Below are 14,789 nucleotides of genomic sequence, written 5' to 3'. Positions count from 1 at the left end.
GCCCCGTAGATCTCTTTTATATCTTTCCCCTCTCACCCTAAACCCATGCCTTCTAGTTCTGGACTCCCTGACCCCAAGGAAAAAACTTTACCTATTTACCCTACCCATGCCCCTCATAATTTTGTAAACCTCTATAAGGTCACCCCTCGGCCTCCTATGCTCCAGGGAAAACAGCCCCAGCCTGTTCAGCCTGTCCCTTTAGCTCAAATCTTCCAACCCTGACAACATCCTTGTAAATTTTTTCTGAACCCAGCATCTTTCTGATAGGAAGGAGGCCAGAATTGCGTGCAGCATTTCAACAGTAGACTAACCCATGTCCTGTACAGTCACAACGTGACCTCCCAGCTCCTGTACTCAATACTCTGACCAATAAAGGAAAGCATACCAAATGCCACCTTCACTATCCTATCTACCTGCGACTCCACTTTCAAGAAGCTATGAACGTCCACTCCAAGGTCTCTTTGTTCAGCAACACTCCCTAGGACCTTACCATTAAGTGTACAAGTCCTGCTAAGATTTGCTTTCCCAAAATGCAGCACCTCGTAATTATCTGAATTAAACTCCATCTGCCACGTCTCAGCCCATTTGCCCATCTGGTCCAGATCCTGTTATAATCTGAGGTAACCCTCTTCACTGTCCACTACACCTCCAATTATGGTGTCATCTGCAAACTTCCTACCTGTACCTCTTATGCTCACATCCAAATCATTAATGTAAATGACAAAAAGTAAAGGACCCAGCACTGATCCTTGTGGCACTCCACTGGTCACAGTCCTCTGGTCTGAAAAACAACCCTCCACCACCACCCTGTCTTCTACCTTTGAGCCAGTTCTGTATCCAAATGGCTAGTTCTCCCTGTAGTCCATGAGATCTAACCTTGCTGATCATTCTCCCATGGGGAACCTTGTCGTATGCCTTACTGAAGTCCATATAGATCACATCTACCGCTCTGCCCTCATTAATCCTCTTTGTTACTTCCTCAAAAAACTCAATCACATTTGTGAAACATGATTTCCCACGCGCAAAGCCATATTGACTGTCCCTAATCAGTGCTGAAAATGTGTTGCTGGAAAAGCGCAGCAGGTCAGGCAGCATCCAAGGAACAGGAGAATCAGGAGAAGGGCTTATGCCCGAAACGTTGATTCTCCTGTTCCTTGGATGCTGCCTGACCTGCTGCACTTTTCCAGCAACACATTTTCAGCTCTGATCTCCAGCATCTGCAGCCCTCACTTTCTCCTGTCCCTAATCAGTCCTTGCCATTCCAAATACATGTACATCCTGTCCCTCAGGATTCCCTCCAACACCTTGCCCACCACCGTCGTCAGGCTGACTGGTCTATAGGGTTTCTCTCCTCCGATCTCCAAATTTGAAAATGGAAAGCCCCTAATTTCATTCAGGAAACTGCCTGGTTTAGCAAACACAACGATGATATTCTGAACGTGTCAGCAAATGGCTCTGGGCAAGAAGGCCTTGGTTTAAGTTCCACCTGCACCAGAAGTGTGTATATCTAAGCAGGTTGATTAAGACTATTTATTAACTTCCTAGAAATTGGACTTTGGCTCCCGTCCCTTGCCTTGATGTTAAAACTCTTCTTTTCTAATTTATCCTGATAAAGTCAACTCCCCTTTATCTCTTTAACCTCCTCCAGTCCCACAACCCTTCCTGACATCTGCACTCTTCTAATGCGCTCTTGCACGTCCTCTATTGTTATCACTCCTCACAATTGGTGGTTGTGTTTTTAACTGCATATGCCTTAGACTCTGAAATTCACTCCTTCAATTTCTCCCCCCACCTCTCTACTTTGCTTTCCTCCTTCAAGTTACTCCTTAAAGCCTATCTCATGACCATCATTTATCCTAATGTCTCCTTCAGTGCATCAATGTCAAGTTTTCCCTGAAACTCCTGCAAAGCATTTTGAGACATTTTGCTACGTAAAGGGTGCTATGTAATTGCACATTGTTGATAAGGTCAAAGCTATCACTTCCGAAAGCTAAATCTGACATTACGTAAATTGATTCAGGAACATGTGTTTTTTCGGCTCTTAATTGAGAAGGGGCTAGGTTTTCATTGCAATATGTTTAAAAATCAACCATTCACTAACACCTGAGCAGCGTATTTTTTAGGTAATCATTGGGCGTGTAACCAGTGCTTGATTTTATTCTCTCATTTTCTGGGTGAGTTGGGTTTGCCTTTTCTAATTTCGCCAGAGCCTGTGTGCCAATGGGACCTGCCTTCATGTTTATTGACTGTTTTCTGTAAATGAGTGAGATTGCTGCAAATGTGTGAATCAGTGCAGTGCTTTACGGTCCTCACCACAACCAACGTGTGGAAATCTTTTGCTAATTCTATGTTTGAAAAACCACATCGAAAGGCAGCTTTGTTAGTCTGTCTGACTTTCATTACAAAAAGTGAGACTCTTGTAATTAGTAGTTAGTTGCAGATTCCTGCAAGGTTCATTCTTTTCTATTTATAAGGCAGGAAAGATTGATCATTAAAATATTTTATTGTGCAACTGGAAGCTATAATTTGCCTTACACCCCCTAATGTTTTTATTTGTATTTACACTGGGTGTGAATCCACTAAGAATGTGCTTCCTGGGACAAGTGGGTGCATGTTCGACACTGTCATACACACAAGCTGCTGTATAAACCTTCATGCTTGAAACTATTCTGAAACCTCATTACTGTGAAGATGTATAAGCCTTTACTTCACTCCCACCTTTGACACTTTTTTTTCACTTTACCAAATCGGAAATTTGTTCCCCTTAACTCTTAACCAAAGAAATTGCTAAGAACAATGAATGGCTTGAAATATGTGTAAACAGGGTGTCTGGGCTGCTTGTAATCCATTCAAAAAGTAAGCTCATGGGTGACAGACAAGTAAGAGCAGTTTTGATCATTTTTGTGTGTGTGTGTGCGTGCGTGCGCGCGCGAGTGAGAGAGAGGTATTGTGTGTTTGCATGTCTGTGAGTTAGTGTGTGTGTGTGAGAGAGAGAGTGAGAGGACATCTGTGTGTGTGTGTCTGAGACTGAGAGTTGATATCCGTATGTGGCTATGTTTCTGAGTCTATGATATGTGCTTGTGTGTATGAGTCAGTATGGGCATGTGTCTGTGTGCTTGTTTGACACTGAGAGTCTGTCAAGATGCGTATGCACTTTTATTCCTCCCACGCTTTCAATTGTGACTTTAGCTAAACGGAGAGATTAAAACAGAGAGTTGCTAGTTCATTCATTTATCGAATGTTAGCAACTGGTTTTGTCCATTTCTCTAATTATGCTACAAATGTGTAAATCTCTGGAAAGTAATTTGTGCAGATGTTAAATGTTAGAACTTGTAAAACATCAAATGTTATGAGGAGGGTGGAATTCAGATCTGGGGCTGCTTGGTTACGCAAGAATTAATCATTGCCTGATCCTTGTTAATACAAGCGATTGTTCTTGTATAGAACCTGCAGTTAGTATTCAATGCAGACAGCAAAGTGCAATATTCAAAACCGGATTTTTAATTATGTCCTGCTGATAATTTTTGTGAATCTGCCTTACAGTCTCATGATGCATCTTTTTATGTGTAAGAGAAATCTTCAGAGAATGGCAATAATTGTTTTAATGAGCTATTAAATTTTCTTTAGTACTTTCCTAAGCTATTAAAAAGCTTGGCCAGTCACCCCACAATTACAGTAAATGATTTCATCTTAATGTATTATTGATTCATCCATGTATACGTTCAGTACTTTTTTTCTAAATCTATATTCACACAGGCACAGAATCTGACTGAAATAGCGCACAGTGAAGGCATAAACCCACTGTGAAAAATACAGTAATACCAGTATATCTGCAGACATGGGCAAATTTCTATTCGGGTTTTTCTCACATTCTTGTGATGAATTGAATGTAACTGGTTTTATTTCATACCTTTATTCCATGTTTTATGCTTTCAATAATATATTTAGAGGTTGAATCTGTACTTGCACAATGTGGCAAAGTGGATATTGGCTGTCAGTTAAATACAGTATCTTAGAAGTTGATATAGCTTAGGGATCAAGTTGCAAAATTGGATCTCACTGTTACTCTAGTTAGGTCCAGCTTTCAATTTATGAGGGAAGAAATATTTTCAGAAAGAGAGAATTGTGTAAAAGGGCTAGACTCCCTAGTGCCCGATTTAAAAGAAAGGTTGTCTGCTTGTGATGTTCTGAATTGTTTTCAATTCTCTCTTTAATGCTGATTCAAATGCTGGCTGCTCACCGATTCTAAACTGCACTGGAGTCACTTGGCAGGTTCTAAAATGTCTGATCCAGTATTGTGATGGTTTTAGTTTTTAGCTGCTTATACAACTCTCAGTCCTGAATCTGATAGTGTTTACAAATTGAATGATCACTTATGAGGTTGTACAGTTAATTATTTTGCACTGTGACTTGAAATAACCTGTCTTTGATTTTGTCCCTTTTGACATGCAGTTTCGTTTGACCGCAGAAATATTTTAGTTATGGAATATTGCACATCAACAAAATGACTGTGTGCTGGCCCAAAATCCCCATTATACATCCTCTTTGCACACCCTGTTACCGCCCCAACTCTGCACCATCTCCACCCCGCCTCCCATATCCAATCATATCAATCTCATTCACAACTACCCTACTCTACACTTTCTACCCTTCCTGATCATTCCTCCCCCCAGCACTCCTTCGCATGGCCACCTCATGCCCCCACTATGCCATTTGAACTGGGAAAGATTTGAAGGGAAACAGCATACGTTGAATCAGTCAGTGTCTGAGTCAGGCTTCTTTTCAAATGGTCAGTGTTTGATGGTTTCGGAGTTGAATGTTTTGTGGGTTATACTGAATATCAAGGAAGATTGGCTGTCGAAATCATATAATTGTCTTATGGTGTTTTTCTCAATAAAGGCAACTTGCAATTAAAGCAAGTTTGAATTTAGGCACTGATTCCAACAAAATATCCATATTGATCATCTTTATTTTTACACAGTCCTGTTAATAAAAGCCATAAATATTCATTTTAAAGTTGAACTTAGTGTAAGTGAGTTGATTAGTGATCAAATCTACTCATCATGACCTTGGTTAACAACAAGATCCTCCTCATCAATAGAATACTGACAGTGAAGGAACGATGCATTCTGTGTATGCCATGAAGTCTCGCAAACAGTTAAGCACAGAATCCTATGGCACAGAAGAAGGTCATGTGGCCTATCATGATTGTGCTGGCTCTTTTGAAAGAGTTATCCAATTAGTCCCATTTATTTAGCCTCTTCAAATTGCGCTATATATTTTTAACTTTCAAACGCTTTTCTAATTCCCTTCTCCAAATTATTATTGAATCTGCTTCCACTTTCAGGAGTGCAGCGCATTTCACATTACATCAACTCGCTGAATTATTTTTGTTGCTCTTGCTTATCAGTGCACCAAATCAGAAATGGTGTTTTTTAAATTCAATAGCAATGTCTTTTTCCAATGGTCAAATGTTGACATTCCACTTCGCATTTTTATTTAATCCTGTTCCAGTTCCCCTCCATGTATTTGTCCTGATGTCACTGAAAGAATTAAAATCCACATCCGGTGGATAGATCAATTTGGCAGACCACACAGCCCCATTTGGGGCACAGTTGTACAGGTTGTTCTGCTGTAATGCATGTTTCGTCAATGCGAATTGGCTGTAATGTGATTGATGACTTGCGATTTTCCGTTAGTGATCTTCTACAGTGCAATTTTCTATAGCAGTTTTCGACAGTGTGATTTTTCTATAGGGCAAATTTACAGAGGAATGCAATTGTCATATAGCTGAATGGATAGGGTTGAATTCCACTTTGGCAGTTAGTGGAATTTGATTTCCATTATTTAAAGAAGTGTGAATTGAAAATAAGTCTCATTCATGGTGGCAATGAAACTATCAACAACAAAAAAAAACATCAGATCGGATGAGAAAAATAAAAAGAGCTGGAGAAACTCAGTAGGTCAGGCAGCATCTGTGGAGAGAGAAACCGCGTTACTGTTTTGACTCCGGTATGACTTTTCTTCAGATTTCCAACATTTTGCTTTTATCAGCAGGTTTGCTAATATCCTTTAGAGAAAGGAGGTCTCTCGCCCTACCTAGTCCGACCTACTTTGAGTCCAGATCCATAGCATTGTGTTTGACTTTTACCTTCCCTCCAAATAACTGAACAAGCAATTCAGTTCAAGGGCAATTAAGGATGGCCTTCCCTCCACTGCCCCATCTCATGAAATAATAAATAACCCAGGCACTATTTCGAGACCGGATCTGCTTGAATTCTAATAGAGGCTATGGCAGGAAATGTACATTTTTTTTCCAGTTTAAATGGTGGAAATACACTGGATTCAGTCATTGGGAAACAACAAAGAGCAGCCAATTCTGACTAGTTTGTCCTAGAATGCAATATTATACATGACAGCATGAAATGGATGAGAGTCAAGATGTTGCCTTCTGGTTCCTTGAATCAGTCTGAGAAAATGCTATTTATTAAGGTAAACTATTGAAAAAGAGCCTTTACTGATTTCATTATAAAGCTTGATATTCTTAAAGGGACAGGTATCTGTAATTACTCAGCTGGTACAGCAGATGGTGATATTCTGATGATTACCTGTACCCTAGGAATTGGCTTAAAATTATTCTGTGTGAAGCTTTGTTTTAGATTTAGCATTTCAATGGTTCTTGGAGTTTGGTAGGCCATAGCACCAAATGGGAACTGATGCTGGGTTAGCCAGCATTTAAAACTGGTAGAGCACAGTTTCATAGAATTTACAGTACATTGAGAACTTGACCATTCTACGCAGTTGGTCTGTACTAATGTTTATGTTTCACAGGTGATTTTTCCTATTCCACTTCATCTCATCCTATCAGCATATACATTTTGAAGGTTTGGATATTTGTGATTTTACTGAAATTAAGCATGTAGTGTGTTCCCAACCACTTGATATATTTCCATTTACTTCCTCTGGTCATATGCTAAAATGCACATTATTCTGAATGAGAAACATCTTTCTCATGGGTGGAACAAGTTTTGAATCTTTGCTTTTGTAATTGGTGTATTTACCTTTCAAAGTTTAATGAATTATGAATAAAGATTGACGTTTATAAATGCTAGCATAAAGTCCAGAATCTAAATAGCTCTGTGCTGGGTGTACAACAGAGCCCTGATTGATCTTGGCATTTTCATTGCCCATTGCCCCAGGCAAGTCATCTGATAAGGGCTTTGTTTTCATCATAATTTGCATTGAAGATCACTTTAGGCAGATATGTGGCATGAGGAAGTGGAAGTTTGGAAAAATCTACTCTCGAATGGATTATGTTCAATACTGCCTCAACCTGACATTGACAATGCTGTGGCATGGGTTTGCTGAACCAGGTTGCATGAGATGGTTCATAGATATAGCCAACACAGTTCAACCTGCCAGACTGTAAGCAGAATCTAAATAATTTGTGATCTGTGAATTCTCAATTCTGAAATGTGTTTGGTACATTTGCTAATGCATTACTCAGCTATTTTCCACATGGTCAGGTACAGGAGCTCACTCCTAATCCAGTGGAGTTTATAGCTGTGTAGTTCTTCTGTTCCCTTCCAGTCAACTGTAGTATCTTGTAAAGTCTACTAGCGTCCATGCAGGTGATTGTTCAAGACGATATTTCCAGTGTTAATGTTGCAGTAAGAATGAATGGGTCATTGGCAGGATGTAACTACTGGAGTGTTGCAAGGATTTATGCTGGTTTCTCAGCTATTTAGAATCCAAACTGATGACTTTGAGAGACAGAATGTGAAAACGTATCCAAGTTTTCAGATAATGTAGAACTTGATGGGAATATAAACTATAAGGTGGACATAGAGTGATATGGATAGGAAATGATTGGGCAAGAAGTGGAAACTGAAATCTTATTTGAGTGGCAAGGGTGGTTGGGAATCTGACTGAATGGCAGAGTAGGCTGGAGAGGCTACATGGACTACTCATGCTCCTATTTCTTTTGTTCTGACTCATCTTTTGGGATATGTGAAAAAAAGCAGAATATGTTCCAAATCATGCAAAACTAGAATGTTGTGATGGTATACACTAATCGTGGAAAGATGATATTCTGTGAAAGTTAACATGCTGGTACAGCAAGCAATTTGGAAAGCAAAATAGGATTATAATGCTTAGTCTGAAGACTTGGAGAATAACCTCAGGCAGTTTTTTTTTTAGATTAGATTACATTGCAGTGTGGAAACCGGCCCTTCGGCCCAACAAGTCCACACCGACCCGCCGAAGTGCAACTCACCCATACCCCTACATTTACCCCTTACCTAACACTACGGGCAATTTACCATGGCCAATTCACCTGACCTGCACATCTTTGGACTGTGGGAGGAAACCGGAGCACTCGGAGGAAACCCACGCAGACACCGGGAGAACGTGCAAACTCCACACAGTCAGTCGCCTGAGGCGGGAATTGAACCCGGGTCTCCGGCGCTGTGAGGCAGCAGTGCTAACAACTGTGCCACCGTGCCGCCCAGTCTTCGTACAAATAATAGAACTTTGGTGAGATCACACCGATTGTATTTTGAATGGCTTTGATCTCCTTAATTGGACAAGAATATATTTTCTGTAAACAAACAGGGTACTGCAGAAGTTCTGTAGATTAATTCCAATGAATGGGTTGTCTTATGATGAGAGAATGGGCCTGCATTCTCGAACATTTGGAGGAGAGGTGATCACTCTGACACATGTCAAGTTCTTGAGGACTGGGTATGGTGGATGCGGAGAGATTATTTCCTTTGGACTCGAGAACCAGGGGCTCCATGTCTCAGGATATCATTTGGCAATTTAGGACTGAGATGAGGAGAAATTTCTTCACTCGAGATTGTGAATCTTTTTGGATGTCTAACCCATAGACCTGGGGATGTCCAGTTGATGAGTTTGCTCAAATGGAAATTGACAAGCCCTTTGAGGCACTGATGAAATTTCAGGACTTAGAGCGGGAAATGTCGACTTGAGGTAAAATGTTAACCATGATCTTATTATATAGTTGAGCAGAGTAAAGGAGCCAAATGACCTACGTGTGCTTCATTTTCTTGTCTTCATACAAAAAGAGTTTTAGTTTACTTTGTAGCAGGGTTGGTATAAATTTTGATCTTATTTGTAAATTAATTTAGTTCTCTATGACTAAACTGAAGATTTTAAAATTAGCAAAGTGTGATTTCCTACTGGAGCTGCCAAGATGGATAGACTCAGGCAGGAACCTCTCATGGGATCCGGTCTGCTTCCCAATCCATATGTCGATAGTTGGTTTTTGTGACAAGACTCTCAAATGAAGATGGTTCTAATCTCACTTTGCATTCCTTTTAGAATCAAAAAATCCACAAACACAATGAGGTACCAGAACTCAAACACACAAGGCAATGTTGGTACTATGATGAATGACTGGAAACTATATTGTGATTCACTTGACACCTACCTTTACTTTTCCTCTTTTAGGCCATTCGCTGTACACTGGTAAACTGTACGTGTGAATGCTTTCAGCCAGGAAAGATCAGCCTACGGACCTGTGACCAGTGCAAACATGGCTGGGTGGCACATGGTAAGTGAGATCAAGCATTTCCACCTAATTATTTTCCTGAGAGATGGCATGATTACATTGAATTCCATAAAATCATACACACAGAAGCTGACCTTTCTGCCAAACTGGTCAATGTTGGTGTTGCATAACAAACAACTTGTTTTTAGCTAACAGTTTAACATGATGAATTTTCACAAATAACAGTCATTAGTACTTATGAGAGCATAGTTAAACAGAATTTGATGCTGACTGTACCCAGCAGGTTAAAGGCAGAGACATTAAAGAGCATCTTAAAGGAGGTGAAATGGGTAGAGAGGCCGAGATGCTTTAGAGAAAGAAGCTTAAACCTTCAAGTCCGGGCAGCTCATGGTATAGATTCCAAAGGTAGAGTGATTAAAATTCTGTATTCCCAGAAGGCCAGAACATTATGAAATGTAGAGATCTCTGAAGGTTTGAGGATGAGGAAATTACAGAGATAGGGAAGGGTGAGGCTATGGAGGGATTTGAAATTCTTTCTCCACTTGAATCTCCTTCTACCACACTTTATCTCACTCCAACAATGTTCTTCTATCCCTGGCTTAACTAGATACCCCTGAACTGCATCTGTTATTCATTTCCATCATCTCCTGTTTGGTATCACTTTACACAGTGTAATCACTCAGGGTAGAGTTTTCTTCAGAACTCCCTACTGGACTTCATAATTACTATCTATATGTGACCCCTGGTGTCAGACTCTCCACACAATTCAAGACGACATCTTTATATCTAGCCTATCAATCCCTTCCCATAATTAAAGAACTGAATCAGGTCATCTTGTAGCTTTCTCTTTTCTGGAGGAGCACCTCATTTTATAATGCAGCTCTTCAAAACACATTGATGACTCGAGTATTTAATTGAATTGTATCTTTATTTGAAGCCAACTCTCAGTAAAAGTACATATGGTCCAAATAATTATGTAATTTTGAGAAGGTAGATATATTCCTGGTTCAGTAAACAGTTGCAGATCATTGGAATGGAATAGACTGATCTAAAGAGTGATGCTGTTGGTTGGAAATTCTCCAGTCCCTGGGGAAAATTAGGAATGTTATTTGGAGCTCAATCAGGTCAAAGTTCAATAGTTAAGATGTGAAGATGCATGAATATCCCAGATTTTTGTTCATCTTTGTAAATTGAGGAATATTTATACAAGGTTTATGTTAAATGAATGAGTTAGGACGTAATGTCGAGCAGCTATAATAGGCTTATCATACTCTTTGTGATCTTTGCTTTGTCACATTCTTGGTAATAAGTCTTGAGGAACTTTTTTTTATTCATTATGACTCCTACTTGCAGATCTGGAGCTGTTGATTCATCCGAGTTCTGTCTTATCAAATATTCAGGCATTCTTCTCCATATCATGGGTGAAACAAATTAATTTTAAATCATTAAAAGGCTTTCCTTTTCACAACATTGCTGTTTAATCATCCTGTTCAATTGAAGGTGTTTTGGTAATCAGAGCTCACAGATTTAAGGCAGTTAGCTAAATGTACAATGCTACCTGACAATGCGGAAAATTGCCTAGTACATCCTGTACATAAGCAGAAGACAAATCCAATCCAATCAATTATTACCCCCATCTGACTTCTCTCAATCAACAGCAAAATGACAGAAGATCTTGTGGCAGTGTTGTCAAGTGGCTTGCCAATGCTCAGTTCTAGCTCTACCAAGTCTACTCTGTTTCCAGACAAACATGTGGTTAGAGTAATTCTCCAAGATATCAAGGCAGCATTTGACCAAATGAGATATCAAGGAATCCTAGGAAAATTGGATACTGGGGGCAAACTTGTTACTGAATGGAGGACTAATAGAAGGTGAGGACTGCAGATGTTGGAGATCAGAGTCGAGAGTGTGGTGGTGGAAAAGCACAGCAGGTGCTTTTCCATCGATGTCTCAGGCATAAGTCTTCCATTACTTCAATACTGATTAGAGGACACTAATAACCTGAATTGTATGAAAATTACTTTGGGTGGAGCATCAGACTGAGTTGCTGACTTGTGTAAGGCTAATTTCATCTAATTAAGTCACTTATTCCTGTCGTGAAATTTGGAGTAGACAAGCAGGAGGCTGGAAGAACACAGAAAGCCAGGCAACTTCAGGAGGTGGAGAAGTGGGCATTTCAGATATAACCCTTCAGGAATGGAAGTGGGGGTAGGGGGAGCTGCAGATAACATTGGCGAGAGAAAGGGTTATAGGTTATGGGTTATGGGTGGGGAGAGGTGGGGAGAGTGATGAGGTAAGGATAGGTGAATACAAATGGTGGGTATGACCTGGCTGGTTGATGGGAGGAATGAATTGCTTGGCAGCTGGAAGGAAGGGTTGATCGGAAGAATGGAAGGGAGGAGTTGGGGGATGGGTGAGAAGGTTATTTGAAATTGAAGAACTCAACATTGAGGCATCTGGGCTGTAGGCTGCCCTGACGGAAGATGAGGTGTTTTTCCTCCAATTTATGGTTTGATTTACTGTGGCATTGTCGGAGCCCGAGGACAAACATGTTAGAGAGGGAGTGGGGAGGGGAATTGAAATGAGTGGTGACCTTACGGGCCCAGCTGAGATGTTCAGCGAAATGTTGCCTAAGTTTATGTTTGGTCTCACCGATGTAAAGAAGACCACATCTGGAGCACCGGATATGGTGAACGAGATTGGAGGATTAGATTAGATTACTTACAGTGTGGAAACAGGCCCTTCGGCCCAACAAGTCCATACCGACCCTCTGAAGAGTAACTCACCCAGACCCATTCCTCTACGTTTACCCCTTCACCTAACACTACGGGCAATTTAGCATTGCCAATTCAACTAACCAGCACATTTTTAGACTGTGGGAGGAAACTGGAGGAAACCCACGCAGACATGGGGAGAATGTGCAAACTCCACACAACAGTTGCTAGAGGCGGGAATTGAACCCGGGTCTCCGGTGCTGTGAGGCAGCAGTGCTAACCACTGTGCCACCGTGTTGCCATGGTGAGGCAAGTGAACCTCTGTCTCACCTGAATGGGCTATTTGGGACCCTGGATGAAGGTAAGAGGGGTAATGTGCTAACAGATTTTGCAACTTTTTATGGCTGCAGAGGAAGGTACCTGGGGATTTGGTGAGGTGGTGGGGTGGGTGGCACAAACCAAGGAGTGGCGAAGGGAATGGTCATTGTGGAAGGTGGGGAGGGGAAGATGTTTTTGGTGATGGGGTCTAGTTAGTGTTGGCTGAAGTGTTTGAGCATAGTACGTTGGATGTGAAGACTTGTGGGCTGGAATGTGAGGACCAGGGGGAACCTGTCTTTATTATGTGGGGGCTGGGGTGGGGTTTAGAACAGTCGTGTGGAGAAGGGCTGTCTGGATGACAGAGCGGGGAAATCACGTTGTTTAAAATAGATGGACATCTGGGATGCTCCTCATCAGAGCAGATGTGGTGGAGATGGAGGAATTTGGAAATGGGATGGAATTTTTGCAGGTTATGGGGTGGGAGGAAGTGTAGTCCAGATAGTTATGGAAGCCCGTGAGTTTGTGGTAAATGTTGCTGGAGAATGAAATAGAGAGATCTTGAAAAGAGAGGGAGCTGTTCGAGATGGACTAAGTGAATTTAAGGGCAGGGTAGAAATTGTGGGCAAAGTTGTTGAGCTGCTCCAGTTCAGCCTTTATGCAAAATGCAGTACAGATGCAGTCATTGATGTAACAGCAGTAGAGTTGGGGAACAGTACCTGTATGTGCTTCTACATCATCCCTCCCACAGCTCAAGACTTCCCTTTCCCAAATGTGTGGAGGACCTCCACTTTTCTATACTCTTCAGCACATAGACAGGCACTGTTCCTCAACTCTTCTGCCATTACATCGATGACCTTATCAGTGCTGCGTCCTGCACCCAGGCTGAACTGGAGCAGTTCATTGACTTTGCTAACAACTTCCACCCCACACTTAAATTCATTTGGTCTATCTTGGACACCTCCCTCCCTTTCTTGACCTTTCTGTTTCCATCGCTGGTGACAGGTTACATACTGATATTTGCTACAAACCCACAAACTCCCATAACTACCTGAACTACATCTTCACCCTCCCCATATCCTGCAAAAACTCCATCCTGTCTTCCCAATTCCTCCGTCTCCATTGCATCTGCTCTGATGAGATGTTCCACTCCCAAGCATCCCAGATGTCCACCTATTGTAAACAATGTGCTTTCCCCTTCTGCCATCCAGACGGCCCTCTGCCACACCACTTTCATTCGCATTCCACTGTTTTAAACCTTCTCCCGCCAAATCCAATAAAGACAGGGGCCCCCTTGTCCTCACTTTCCACCCCACTAGTCAACGCATCCAAGGTTTCACCCTCAAACACTTCCGCCAACTCCAACTAGACTCCATCACCAAGTACATCTTCCTCTCCTTACCCCTCTCTGCCTTCCGCAGGGACCATTCCCTTCTCCACATCTTTGTTTGCACCACCCCACTCTTTCCTCCCCCCCCCCCCCGCAACCGAATCCACAGGTACCTTCCCCTGCAACTGGAAAAATGCAAAACCTACCAACACACTATCTCCTGCACCTTCATCCATGGCCCCAACCAATCCTTCCAGGTGAGACTGAGGTTCACCTGCATCTCCTCATTATTTTACTGTATCTGGTGCTCCTGATGTGGTCTTCCCTCCATTGGGGAGACCAAGTGTAAGCTTAGGCAACATTTTGCTGAGTATCTCAGCCAAGCCCATAGGGGTCAGCCTGACCTCCCGGTCACTGCCCATTTCAATTCCTCTTCCCATTCCATCTCTGACATGTTCATCCTCGATCTCCTCCAATGCCACAATGAATCCGATTGCAAATTGGAGGAACACCTCATCAGCCTGCAGCCCAGAGGACTCAACATTGAGTTCTCCAATTTCAAAAAAAATCTTCCCAGCCATTCCTTGACACTTTTTTCAGCCCCACCTCATCCCTTCCATCCCTCCAACCAACCCTACCTTCCAGCAACCAACCAGACTCATTCCTCCGTTGACTAACCGTGCCGTACCCCTAACCTGTATTCATCTATCCTTACCTCACCACTCCGCCCCTCTCTCCACCCTAACCTTCCCGCCCCATCACCTTTATCTGCTGTTTCCCCTACCTCCATCTTCAACCCTGAAGAAGGGTTATACCCGAAATGTCAATTTCTCCACCTCCTGATGCTGCCTGGCTTGCTGTGTTCTTTCAGCCTCCTGTTTGTTTTCTTTGGATTCCA

At 41.9% G+C, this 14,789-nt stretch overlaps 1 protein-coding gene across 12 annotated transcripts in view; it reads left to right on the top strand.

The window, feature by feature from the left end:
• The window catches only part of bnc2 (basonuclin 2), a 519,175-nt gene that overhangs the window by 335,151 nt on the left and 169,235 nt on the right, over window positions 1–14,789 (top strand). For 11 of the 12 annotated variants that reach the window (XM_043717596.1, XM_043717632.1, XM_043717569.1 and 8 more), the window contains one exon: window positions 9,472–9,574. In XM_043717596.1, coding sequence (XP_043573531.1) covers window positions 9,472–9,574 — 103 coding nt within the window. Of the gene's footprint in view, window positions 1–2,810; window positions 2,880–9,471; window positions 9,575–14,789 lie in introns of those variants that run through there. The other variant, XM_043717624.1, reaches the window with a different exon arrangement.

This window comes from Chiloscyllium plagiosum, chromosome 2 (assembly GCF_004010195.1).
Source record: "Chiloscyllium plagiosum isolate BGI_BamShark_2017 chromosome 2, ASM401019v2, whole genome shotgun sequence".
Classification (NCBI taxonomy): domain Eukaryota; kingdom Metazoa; phylum Chordata; class Chondrichthyes; order Orectolobiformes; family Hemiscylliidae; genus Chiloscyllium; species Chiloscyllium plagiosum.
The sequence above is the reverse complement of the archived record's forward strand: the minus strand, read 5'-3'. Positions and strand labels throughout refer to the sequence as shown.